This window comes from Anoplopoma fimbria, chromosome 9, assembly GCF_027596085.1.
Source record: "Anoplopoma fimbria isolate UVic2021 breed Golden Eagle Sablefish chromosome 9, Afim_UVic_2022, whole genome shotgun sequence".
NCBI lineage: Eukaryota > Metazoa > Chordata > Actinopteri > Perciformes > Anoplopomatidae > Anoplopoma > Anoplopoma fimbria.
In genome coordinates, this window is record NC_072457.1 from 24,411,883 (window position 1) to 24,424,602 (window position 12,720).

At 40.0% G+C, this 12,720-nt stretch overlaps 1 protein-coding gene across 1 annotated transcript in view; it reads left to right on the top strand.

Annotated features, from left to right (window-relative positions):
- The window catches only part of LOC129096021 (cytoplasmic phosphatidylinositol transfer protein 1-like), a 66,089-nt gene that overhangs the window by 47,355 nt on the left and 6,014 nt on the right, over positions 1-12,720 (top strand). Inside the window, exons 2-5 of the mRNA XM_054604665.1 lie at positions 4,346-4,494; positions 7,360-7,448; positions 8,867-8,874; positions 10,311-10,382. Of these exons, the coding sequence (XP_054460640.1) occupies positions 4,346-4,494; positions 7,360-7,448; positions 8,867-8,874; positions 10,311-10,382 (318 nt within the window). The remainder of the gene's footprint in view (positions 1-4,345; positions 4,495-7,359; positions 7,449-8,866; positions 8,875-10,310; positions 10,383-12,720) is intronic.

Below are 12,720 nucleotides of genomic sequence, written 5' to 3' on the forward strand. Positions count from 1 at the left end.
TCAGCACAATCAGTGAACACATTGCTGACCGTATTCAACTACTAAAACGCCCAAGTCTGGTACCTAAAACACAAACAGGCTACCCCTGTATCAGTATTAGATAACACTTGGGAGGACGTTAATGTCAGAACTGCGTCCTGGCTGTGCTGTACAGAACCTAACACTGGTGCGGGTCATTTCAGGGCTGATCCTGCCAACACTCAAAATGTTATAAAACACTTTAGGTGTGCCATTAGTGCTGAAAATGTCCTTTTGCTTGATGCATTTCATATACTCGCTACATGCCAGACCTCCACTCCACTGCACTGAACTACTGCTAAACTTTTTTAGTGGCTGCTTGAATTTGCTTCACCGCTGATCAAGTTAGTTTTGGAAATTTAAAGTGCAAGTCATATAATATGTATCAGGGTTTTACTAACTTTTTTCAGACCCAATTCCCAATAGGCCTTATCTATAAATTGTGAGAAGAGCGAATTTGTGCTTAAATTAATGTTCCTGGCCTTTTTTACTTCCATTTCCACATCACCTTATATTAACTTGAATAGCTACACCAGTCATTTAGAAGAGATATTGGCCAGAGGCATGGGATTAAACACTAATGCGCATATTCAGTTTTCGGCATGACCCCAAGAACTAAAAACAGTTATTGGCGTATGCGCAAACAAAATACTTCTTGTTGAAGTGAATAGGCGTCACCTCGGGGTCAGGTTCACAGTTCTAATGTTGCAGACAAAAGGAAATATCTAGCCTGATTCTGTCCAAAGTCCTAAAACATGCCTTCCAGCTAGTGGTCAACTGATATGGGTTTTTCATTGGCAGATGCCGATATTGATAGACAAGACAAAACTTAATGAACATTCAGTTTTAGGTCCAGTTTGTCAGTGTGTGAGTAAACATAATGTTATTAAGAGGGGCCAGTTAAATATAGTGAGCTTTGAAAGGAAAGGATTCAAGTCCGACTGTTTTCTCTCAGGTAACTTTACACCAAGCAGCATTGAAACGTTTACCAGTGTTTCACTTTCACTTTAACTGTCGGAGCACGAAACCCACTGATATCTGCTCGTAGAATGGTGAAATTGACGCAGGCTGCCTGCCGATATGTCTGCAGACATTTTTTCTCATCTGCCTCGCAAGCGCAGGCATAGGCTGATCTCGTTTATAACAAAATGGTATTTATCGCACCGATTAATTGTCCTGCCGATTGATCGGTTGCCCTCTACCACCAGCACATTCGAAGCCAAATAATTAAAATGTGATGTAAATCAAAAATATGTTAAATGATCATTTGTGATTTGAGGGGGTGACACTACTGGTGCTGTCACTATTTTTTGAGGTGCAACGGTTAATGCGTCCTGCGGTCTTTAAACAACATATAATGTTCGATTTGCCATTTTAAGCTTAAGAATTCAAGGAAGTATATCAAATGTGTCGTTTATTTGCTCGGCAAATGACCATCATTTATGAAAATAGTTTCAGTTTATTTTACTGGTGATTATACCAATCAATTATTCAACCGGTTGTTTCTCACTCCAAGCCAAAGCAGACTTACAGCTATTTCTCTTTTCTATTGTGGCTCTTCATTGCTCTTTCTGTGTAAACAATGTAGAGCAGCAGGCACCTGCAAAATACGCTGCACACTGGTACAAAATTGCAAAACCCCCCAACTTTTTCTATAACACGTTCCTCACTGTGGCAGAGGTCAGCAAAACACTGCGTGTTCGTCTCCGATCTCAACCTACTGCTGTGTCTAGCTTGAGGAATGTTGTGCACAGACAACCTTCTTCAGGCCTGGTGTTGTGTGTGTGTGTGTGTGTGTGTGTGTGTGTGTGTGTGTGTGTGTGTGTGTGTGTGTGTGTGTGTGTGTGTGTGTGTGTGTGTGTGTGTGTGTGTGTGTGTGTGTGTGTGTGTGTTTTTCTAAATGTGTGTCCTTTTTTGACACCGCAATCTTACACGTATACCATTGTCTGGAGAGCGGCGGCCTTGGAAGGAACAGATACAGAGGAAGTGAGTCATTGCGTTGCTGCCCTTTGGAAGTTTCACAGTGAAAGTTTCACAGTGAAAGTTTCACAGTGAAACTCATACATACCGTAGAGGACACAGAGCCAAGGTGCTACGGCTTGTATTGTGACCTTTCAATGCATAGATTGTGTACATAATAAGGCAGAAGTTTTGGTGACGTGCTGGTGAAAAATGTGTGGAAAATTCTGAAACACACCATCGTCCCCTATACATCTCCAAACAAACTTCTGCCTTATTATGTACACGATCTTTGCATTGAAGGTCACAAACCCAGCTGCAGTGCCTCTGCTCTGTGGTACTGGGAAACATTTTTAGCAGGTTGACGGTGTTTTTTTTATGCCACATTCATTGCTTGTTGATTTTAAGCATTGCATTAATGAGTGGTTGCTATATTGTGAGAGAGTAAATGCACATAATAGTAAGTTATCTTTGTGTCTGCATACTATAGGATTGTGCCTTTCAGGCCCATGTTTGAATGTGCATGCGTGTCCATGATTAACTGATGGTTTTAGATTACTGTAAGCTGTGGAATCTTCCTTTCATTAAATGGCAGGACTTAGGACAACAGGAAAAAAAGGTGATTTGTATTGCCTGCACCATACTTAAATTAATCAGTGGTTAATCTAAAGCTATTCTAATTCATCAACCTTGTCCTACAGCAGGTTAAAGCCTCTTTGCTCTGATGGGAGCATCTATTTTCAGATGATTACACTCTTTTCTCCGGCCACTAAAAGCTCTGTTGAGCATTCCAATAACCACCTCGACAGAACACACATTTATTTGTATTGTAAATAATCAGGAAAGATGATTGGATTTTTTTTTTTTAGATCATTAGTTATATCGGCAAATGTATAGTGTTAAACATACTAGGCATATTGTATTGCATGCAAAAGAGTTTCTTTATTTGGATACTTTTTGTATTGCATTTAATGAGGCTAGGTGCTGACGATCCCCGGTGCTATTTTGGAAAGCACCTCACATTTTCCCCTGACAGTATTTTGCAGCTCAGCCAACAGCCGTGGCAGGTAAAGGTCAGGAAAAGAGGCAATATGGAATCCAGGGGAAATAGGGTTGATTTAGCTCTCTTTCATTACCAGTGCCAACCACATCTCACCTCTGAGATTTCTGTTTAAACTGAAGCACATGTGTGGAGGAGAGGAGCATATGGTGACTGAGCAAGAAACCGCTTCACTTGTTCACAGCCTTATGAAAGATAAAAGGATTATGAACATCACCGGTAATCATTAAACCATCTTTTTCTTGCCAATAACACCTAATTTTTTTTTCATTTTCCTATTCTCTTACTGTCCAGTTGTGTTTCTTTTCTGTTTCTTTGATTTATTTAATTTCAGCACCTCCTTCTCATTAAAACTCCTCAAGTTGCCCTCCTTTGATGCTCCTCAGTCGGCGCCTTTTCTCTATCTTTGAAATCCTTCATTCATTTCCATATCTTTCCTGCTGCTTTCTGGGTCTTTTGTCACCAACCGAAGCTTTGGATTTAAAATGTTTAAGATTCAGGTCAATTCACGGTTTATTGTGTGAATAAAGTGATTGTGCTGAAGGGTATCTAAGCTGTTAATGCGTGGTCAGAGTATTTCATCTACTGAACATGTTCCAACGTGTACAAATGTCACAGAGTCACAATAATTAAAACAGAAGAAGCTCAGACAGAAACAAACAGCTAGTCTGGCCTTTCATTGAAGAAGCATTGTTGCTGCAGAGGCTGACATGACTTTGTTTTGTTTTCTGACCTTTTTCTCAGCTAAGTCTGGAATACAAGCCAATAAATATAGAATGAGTGTTGACTCAGAGCCAAGCAGACGGACATTCATTCATGGTCAAACACATCCAAACATCTGCTTTTTACTTTTGTACAGTTCCCACATTTCTGTCAGCCTGAGGGCAGGAATAAAGAAAGAAGCGCAGTTGAAGTAATTTGGAATTTCATAGAACTGAACCCTGAAATTATATTTATGATTAAAGACTGCACCATTTACATTCTCAAATAGTGAAGTTATATCTCAATGATTATTATTAAACCTGATGGCATTGCTTCAGTTCTTTTTTAGTATTACCATTATTTGTTATGAATACATTTCTGTTCTGCTTTTACAATGAAAACAAAAACATGCTGCTAATGAAATTAAATGATTGAGATTATAATAAAATTTAGTGTCGGTGCTTCATTTGCTTTGGTTTTAATTCCATGGCGAGTTCATACACAAAAGTAGCGCTTAGTTACTTTCTAAATTGTGAGTCCTTTATCATTATCCAGTTCCTGACACTAGTATGTGAACTTATCCTGTCTGACTGTTTTGTCTTACAGTATCGGATTGGGCAGCTGTACATGATCAGTAAACACAGCCACGAGCAGAGTGATAGAGGGGAAGGAGTGGAGGTTGTCCAGAACGAACCGTTTGAAGACCCGGCGCACGGCCAAGGACAGTTCACAGAGAAACGTGTCTACCTCAACAGGTCAGTGGAACGCCTCATTTCTACTTTGTTGTCAGACATAAATGAATCGTTTAACTGTTGCACTCTACTGGCATTTCATTCAACGCAGTTTTGGTTGAGCCTCTAGCCAGTTTATGATGCTTTCCATACGTGATGTATTAATTGGACAGAATATTCTGGTCCACAGGAAATATTTTGTGTTTGGTTTGAGAAAGAGGAGGTGGATAGATAATCATAAGCTGCCAGGGCTGAACAGTTAAAGAAAAAAGCACAACCGAAAAACTTAAATAAAAAAAAAGAGAGATCACAAAACTGCAGAAGATAAACACTACGGTTATGAGCTTATTAACAACTGGTACTTTAAATGATTCTCCTTCTAGGACTAGATTTCTTGTTTCTGATCTGTTTCACTCAAATCCACACATTTTTTTATCCATGGCAATGACTTTTCCAAAAGCTGGAAAAACATACATTCTTCTGTAAATCTGCGTATCAACTGGCTAAGATAACATTGAGCCATTTGATGAGGCTGAAAGGTTTTCTAACACACATATACACACATGCTCATCACTGTAGGTTTTTAATAGCAGGTTTCCATCACAGTTGTATATAACCCCATACTGATGCTTCTGTGTGAACCTTGCACACACACACACACACACACACACACACTCACACAGTTTTGTTAGACCCACATGAATCAAAGAGAGATGATGGAGAATTGGTGAAGAGATGATAATAACAGCTGAAGAGATGGAAAAAACAGTAAGAGCGGGAGAATACAGAGGGGGAGTTGCTGTTGACCATTTGTTTAAGCACAAATACCTGTGCCAGCGTTCACTATGCTAGAGAACTAATTATGCTGAGTCAGCACAGCTATGTTCTTCAGAAGAGAGGAGAGGGAGCTTATAAATTGGGCTTAAATTCAGGTATTTGCAGGCAATTTGCAATTTATTTAATAAAATAAGTGAATAAATCTTTATTAACAAGTTCCACAATTTCACAAAAAAACCAAAACGGTTAATACAGTTGCAATTGTTGTATGGACTGTTCCTTGACGACCTCCTCGTGTAAAACCATTACACGTTCTATGTGTAAGTCTCCTCCTCATGAAAAGTTGAAGGTGATTTGTTAAAGAGAAGTTTTAGCATTCTGTCAGGGAAGCAAACTAAACATGTTGATGTCGATGAACACATAATAGGACAGTCCCATACAACCTGTGCAATGAATCAAAAGTTCTCAATCCTGAATGAAAAAAGCAAGAAAGACGTGTGCACGAAAGAACAGAGTAAAGCCAACATTTGCAGTGTAAGATAAAAAAAAAAACCAAACCATGAGATATATATTCAGTGAATTAAACTAATATTTGTGACATTACTTCAAGCTAGATTTGGTTATATTAGATTAATACGATTTTACTAACCACTGCACTCAACTGGCCCTCCATCTGGCTCTGCAAAAAACTGATTCCCCAGCAGGGAAGTCAATCTGGACTCATTCTGTCACGCTTCAACCTCCCCATTAGCCCTCACAATCTGCCTCGAGCTGTGCTTCACTATTTGGCTTTTTCCCATCCAAGCTTGTTCTGTCAATAATCTTCATTAAGAGTAGAGAGGGGGTGGTTGATATTATGATTGAGTAAAGTGTTGCTTTTCCTTGGATGTGTTCAACTAAACTAGGCTGTTTTATTAATTTATTTTTTCTAAATACAAACGCCGGTTTTGGCACGAAAACTCCACCGCAACCACCCACCACACTTGCATGCTTGGCAACGTGGGCCCCTGTCGCAGCATCTATTTGCAAAGATCTTTAAAAGACCAAGGATGGAATGGGATAAATCAACAGATGGAGGTGTAGGAGGGGTGTCAGTCTCTTTTGTCGGGAGGGGGAGAGGGAGAGAGAGAGAGAGAGCCTGCCAGGATTCACACAATGTGATCGTCGATGACTGTCACGATGCAGTGGGCGCCATTTTTGTCCTCCTTAGGAAATCGTTTACCATGTCAATCAAAGTGAGCGCAGATGAAGGCAGGCTACATGAAAGCCTGTACACTTCTGTGTTTCACTTGCCTCATAAATAAGTTCTCAATGCAGCTTCAATTACAGTCTTACCAGAGTTCAGGGTTCAAGATTGGAGAATGTCAGGCATGACGCACAAAGTCCCCGAGTGCACATATTGGCAGTTTACTGTACCTCTATGAACACATGGTAGATGTTAGAAGGAATAGTTCCACATTTTGGGGACTACGCTTATTTGCTTTCTTGTCTAGAGAATGAGAGGATTGATACCACTGTCTTTTCTGCATGGTAAATATAAAGAGACAACCTGCAGCAGGTTATTTTAACATAAAAACAAATAATAAGGGGAAACAGCCAGCCTGGCTCTATCCAAAGGAAACAAAATTGGCCAGCACCTCTAAAGACTCACTAACATTTTATATCCTGTTTGGATTGGCGCTGCCTGTAGTCTTATCCAGAGTACACTCTGGGAAGTTACTGCGTTCAGCTTTTAAATAGCCCAATACATAACACGGCCCCACCACATTTATGGTTGGTTGACTTTTTTGTCCCAAATACGTTCAAAAGGCCCTAAAAGTATTAAGGTACCATGGAGATGACCTGGTGTGCAGATTAATGTGTGATTTGTCTCCCGTAGCATATTCCTCCGAATTAAAGCCTTTGGAAGTGTTCTTTTTAACACCATCCTTTGGTTTCAATGTTCTTCTACTGTGAACAGATTTTTCTTTCACAAGTGGAACAAGTTTTTCATGATTGCTGTGATAGCGGAAGCAATTTCAGCCCCCCTAAACCCTCATCCTCTGCTTTGCTGCTACATTCTCAGAGTCTTGCTCCTCATTGGTCTCTCTCTGTCTCAATGTCTCTCTGCAGTAAATTACCCAGCTGGGCTCGAGCAGTGGTTCCCAAAATCTTCTACGTGACAGAGAAAGCGTGGAACTACTACCCTTACACCATAACAGGTGAGCATACAGAGTAAATGTGTTTGTCTGACTGTCAGCTAATCAATCTTTTGTAGCTATTTTTTTTAGTTGCCAATACCACAAACAGGCCTTATACTCTCAATACTCGCATCATATCATATCCTGTTAGCTACTGTAACAATAGGAGAGCCCTACTGTAACACTCTCCCTCTTTTATTCTTGTCTTGTGTAGAAACAGAGCCAACAGTAGTTCAGGCTGGAATAGTTTAGTACTGCACAACATCTCTTTTAAAGGTCAGCTTCTCAACTGGTTTTCAGCGGGCCGAAAGTTGCTTTTTTCAGTTAAAAAAACAGTTTACTCAGCACTCCACACTTGGTACAAACACTTTACTGGATGCTTTCATGGAGTTGGAGTAGCGTGTGAAAAGAAAGCATGAGTTTTCAAGATGCATTGGAGAAGAGTCTAGCACATGGTCCAGGACTGCTAATCTCCACTGCATTTTTTAACACATTTTTAATAGGAAAGGAAAGAGCTTTTCTACCAAAGTCCCTGTGCAACTTCACTCGTGTATTGTATAATTCAGGAATCTTTGATACAACTATTCAGCAATATGTGATTTCTGAAAGACCAGAGGATTCTTTTTTTATCTCATGGATCCTGAGCTGCAAGCAGCAACATTGGAAATAAGCGGTTGTATAGCATTCCAAGCAAGATGCAAATTTGATGTGAAAAATCAATGACCTCTGAAGACGGGGAACATGGATCAAAAAAGTATAACCGTCAACTCTAAAAGGTGATTGTATTGATATGTGACGGTGGCTCTAGGAAAAACAACGATACACACTGTAGATTCTGTGGGCCCTTAATGCTGACACACTGATCACAGTGATCAGTTGCACCTTCGGAGCTTTCCGTTTGTCAGTGTGCCAGGAAGCCATGTGGCGAGAAAGCACGAACATGTTATTGACATATAAACATTTTAAAGCCAACAAGTTAACAGTTTTGCCACGAAGCAAATGCTGTTTTATTCACGCTGACTTACAATAAGTGCAGAATAAGCTTTGCTTCGTAAATCCCCGACATTACAAGCAACCGGTAGTCAGGAGTGCAACGATCAGAGCTGCAGTGCCCAGGACATATTTATGTGATGCTTTAATGATCCTGATCTAAGGGAGAAGTGTTACAAGCTGAGGTGTACAGATGAAGGAGAATTTATCTTTGATGAGAGCAAATTAGAAAAAGTAGAGGGGAAAGTCACTAAAGAGGGAAAGATGTGAGGTATCAGTTACATGACAGCCACTATGCAGTCCCTGTTAGTCTCGCACACTTCTTTTTCTGTACATCATAGCCTTATCATTATGCTGTTGACAATTTAAAGAGGTTACATAACTAACTGTGTTATTCCTGTGCTCCTACTCTAACCCCGATGTCCGTGTCAACCCGCTCCGGTCTGTAGAATATACAGTAAGTATCCTATATCTAACTCTGCATGTCTTTATCAGTGCGTTGTGTTACACCAGTGGCCACATGGAGTGCAAAACAACCAAATGACTGCTAATGATCAGAGGTGTCTCCAAAAGGAAGAATTACAAGAATCTTGATTCGTTACAGCTGTAAATGCACACAAAACACAGGCTGTGCCCAGACGAAACTCGTCAGCATTGCACTTTCTTATGAAAGCTATGGACACCGTTTTTTTTTCTACTCCATTTAAAAACGTTTAATGGTACAACATTAACACATTTACATGAAATGGCAGGAAGTAAATCTAGTGCTGAATCTACTTGGATATGGTGGCATGGAAAATTATTTTACAAGTTTTTAATTAAAATTAATACATTTGTATTTGGCCACTTTATAGCAACATCGACAATTAAAGCCTTATTGAAGCAAATGGCCATTTACACATCCAGCAGACACAGAGCATCATTGACATTTATTTAAAGAATGAAGGTTCACTCTTTCTTAGAAAGCTATAATGTCTGTTTACAGCAGTAATTGAGTCTGCTGCCGTTTGAAGTGCAGGCCCATTATCTTGCAGAATCTCAGCACAAAAGGATTAGGTCGATCAGTTAAGGGCTGCATCTTCCATGTCCAACACACAAACGCACAAGCACACACCAGTGGGCGTGTATTTTTTAAATGTGACCCGCGATTAACCCTCAAAAACACATGAAGCATCTGCAGAATAAACTGACACATTTTTTAGACACGCGAGCATACGAATAGGCATAGCTATAGGGTGTCTCTTGTGCAGAGCGAGAAATGTCAACAGCATGAGTCACCCCACTTTAGGGTGCAGGGACACGAGAGGAAAGACAACAATGTTGCTGCGACAGAATGCTCAATATTGTCTCTGTATATGTGTGGGGGCGTTTTATGTTCATGAGTCAGTGTGGATACACCCATGTCAAGATTAGCGTTGGGGCAGAAGATTTGCAAAACCCTCAAAGAATTGTCTTGGCTTTTGTCAATTTTGACAAGGAGATAGAATTTGACATAAAGCGCTATCGCAGCCTGTATTTTTTTTGTTTTGTACTATACAGTGAGGAAGAACATAGAAAGAGCGAGACAGATAGTTCCAACAGCTGCTTAGACAGTTAGTTTGAATACCATAAGAGTGCTTTAAAAGTGTTCTTTTACATGCTTCTTTTGAAAGAAGTCACAGCAAAGCGTATTACAAAGTGGCCTGTTTTGACAGCTGTATGCATTCATCTAGAGTTAAGACATAAAGCCAAACCAAGTAACGTTTTCTACATTACCACCAGAGGGAAGGGGGATAAAGTGTTCATGTTCACCACTTCTATGTCTACTCTTCAAATTCTTTAAAAGGCAGTAAAACAACAATGATAGCCATGGTATTATTTTTGTCGTTTCACATCTTTGCCTTTTATCCACAGTGCTCATTCTTGCCCAAGTTCTCCATCCACATAGAGACAAAATACGAGGACAACAAAGGATGCAATGACAATGTGAGTATACTGTTTGTGTGTGTGTTTGATAAGAGCTTTAAGTAGTTGGGGTGCGGTATGAGTACTCTATACATACCATGTCTATCTATCCAGGAGGAGGGTTAGATCGATTGACCTATGCTGATATCTTTGCAATATCAATGAATCAGTCAGGCTGTAACTCCCATACAAATCTCTCAATATTAATATACTTAATATACATCTGCTGCCTGTCTTATGTCCCTCTGATTCAGTAATATTTACAGCAAAATAGGCCAATATAAACACAAATGATCTCATACATAGCAGACATATGGTCGAAAACCTCTGCAAAGGCTGCATGAGTAAAACCATCCGGGCAGATTTGGCATCTCACAGACCCTCATTTGCATTCCCGTTATATCATAATGCCAACTATACAATGGGCCTTGAGAGTCTGCCAAGAACGGCTCAGTTTGTTGGACAGCTGATTTCATTTGGGCTGTTAGCTTCCTCACTTTCTTTCTCTCTATATTTTACTCCACTCTCCAGTTTATAGGAGCATTAGTCATCAAATGAAAGGCTGCCAGTGCCTGGACAGTGAAGAAGAGGAATGGTGGGGTAGAGTGCGACAGACAAATTGCTTGAAATATATCATGGTGGGCTGGCCAGCAGGTTAATGTTACTGTGTCTTCATATTTAGCTTCACATTGTCAGTGGTGATTGTTTAGGGGAGGAATGGCTCCCAACTTCACTCGAGTATCATGTTGATGTGTTTCAGAGTTGTTCACACATGTACTCATGAAGCGCAGAGGGAGACAGAAATGGACAGACTGTCAGTGAGCATTAGACATGTAGTGATGTTTAAGATTGATGCTTGTTGGGTTTGACACGACAAGGTGACAAATCAAATAGTTTTTTAAAAATGTAATCTAACAGAAATGGTTTAGGGCAAATGCACTTTAGATAGACTTCAGACAGTTTGAGAAAAGTGTTCATATGAGATACAGCGGATAAAATAAGTATTGAACACGTCACTCACGTTCTCAGTAAATATATTTCTAAAGGTGCTGTTGACATGAAATTTTCACCAGATGTCGGTAACAACCCAAGCAATCCATACATATAAAGGAAACCAAACAAATAATTTCAGAAATTAAGTTATGTGTAATAAAATGGAATGACACAGGGAAAAAGTATTGAACACGCTTACTGAAATTTATTTAATACTTCGTACAAAAGCCTTTGTTGGTAAAGACAGCTTCAAGACGCCTCCTGTATGGAGAAACTAGTCGCATGCATTGCTCAGGTGTGATTTTGGCCAATTCTTCCACACAAACAGTCTTCACATCTTGAAGGTTCCGTGGGCCTCTTCTATGAACTCTGATCTTTAGTTCTTTCCATAGATTTTCTATTGGATTCAAGTCAGGTGATTGGCTGGGCCATTCTAGCAGCTTTATTTTCTTTCTCTGAAACCAATTGAGAGTTTCCTTTGCTGTGTGTTTGGGATCATTGTCTTGCTGAAATGTCCACCCTCGTTTCATCTTCATCATCCTGGTAGATGGCAGCAGATTTTTATCCTTCCTTCAATTATATGAAGTTTGCCAGTGCCGTATGCTGCGTCATTCCACTTTATTACACATAACTCAATTTATGAACTTATTTGTTTGGTTTTCTTTGTATGTATGGATTACTTGGGTTGTTACCGACATCTGGTGAAAATGTCATGTCAATAGCACCTTTAGAAATATATTTACTGAAAAAAATGGTGACGTGTTCAATACTTATTTTACCCGCTGTATGAGAGCGTAATTTATCGTCTACACACACTACTATCATTGATTCAATGATACCGCTGCACTAGTTTGTGCATCAACATCTTCAGGGCAAAAAAACAAGAAGCTTTGCATGTTTTTTGACATTGTATAACCAATTCAAGAGTATGTGAGGTGTATTTGCAATTAAGGGTGCTGTGAAATAATATGACTGCCGCTGTGTTTTATATAACATTCTCTCTGAGCAAGTGCCATGTTTTCCCATGTGTGGATTCTAATGGCATAACATACATCTGCGCACTCTGGGCGTCGTGACCCTGTGTTTAAGTCCTTAAGAACATCTGGAAAAGCAAGGACTTTCTGAGTGGAAAGGATTCAAAGATGGAGGAATGACAAGGAAGGAGTTGAGGGAGGAAAGTGGTGGATGCGTGGACGGGAAATGAGTGGGTGTGTGAGTGGACATCATGCACCGTTTGGATGGAAGCTGCAGTAACAGTACATGACATGCAGAATTCCACTGTACTATCCAGTGTCAGTCACACACACACACACACACACACACACACACACACACACACACACACACACACACACACACACACACA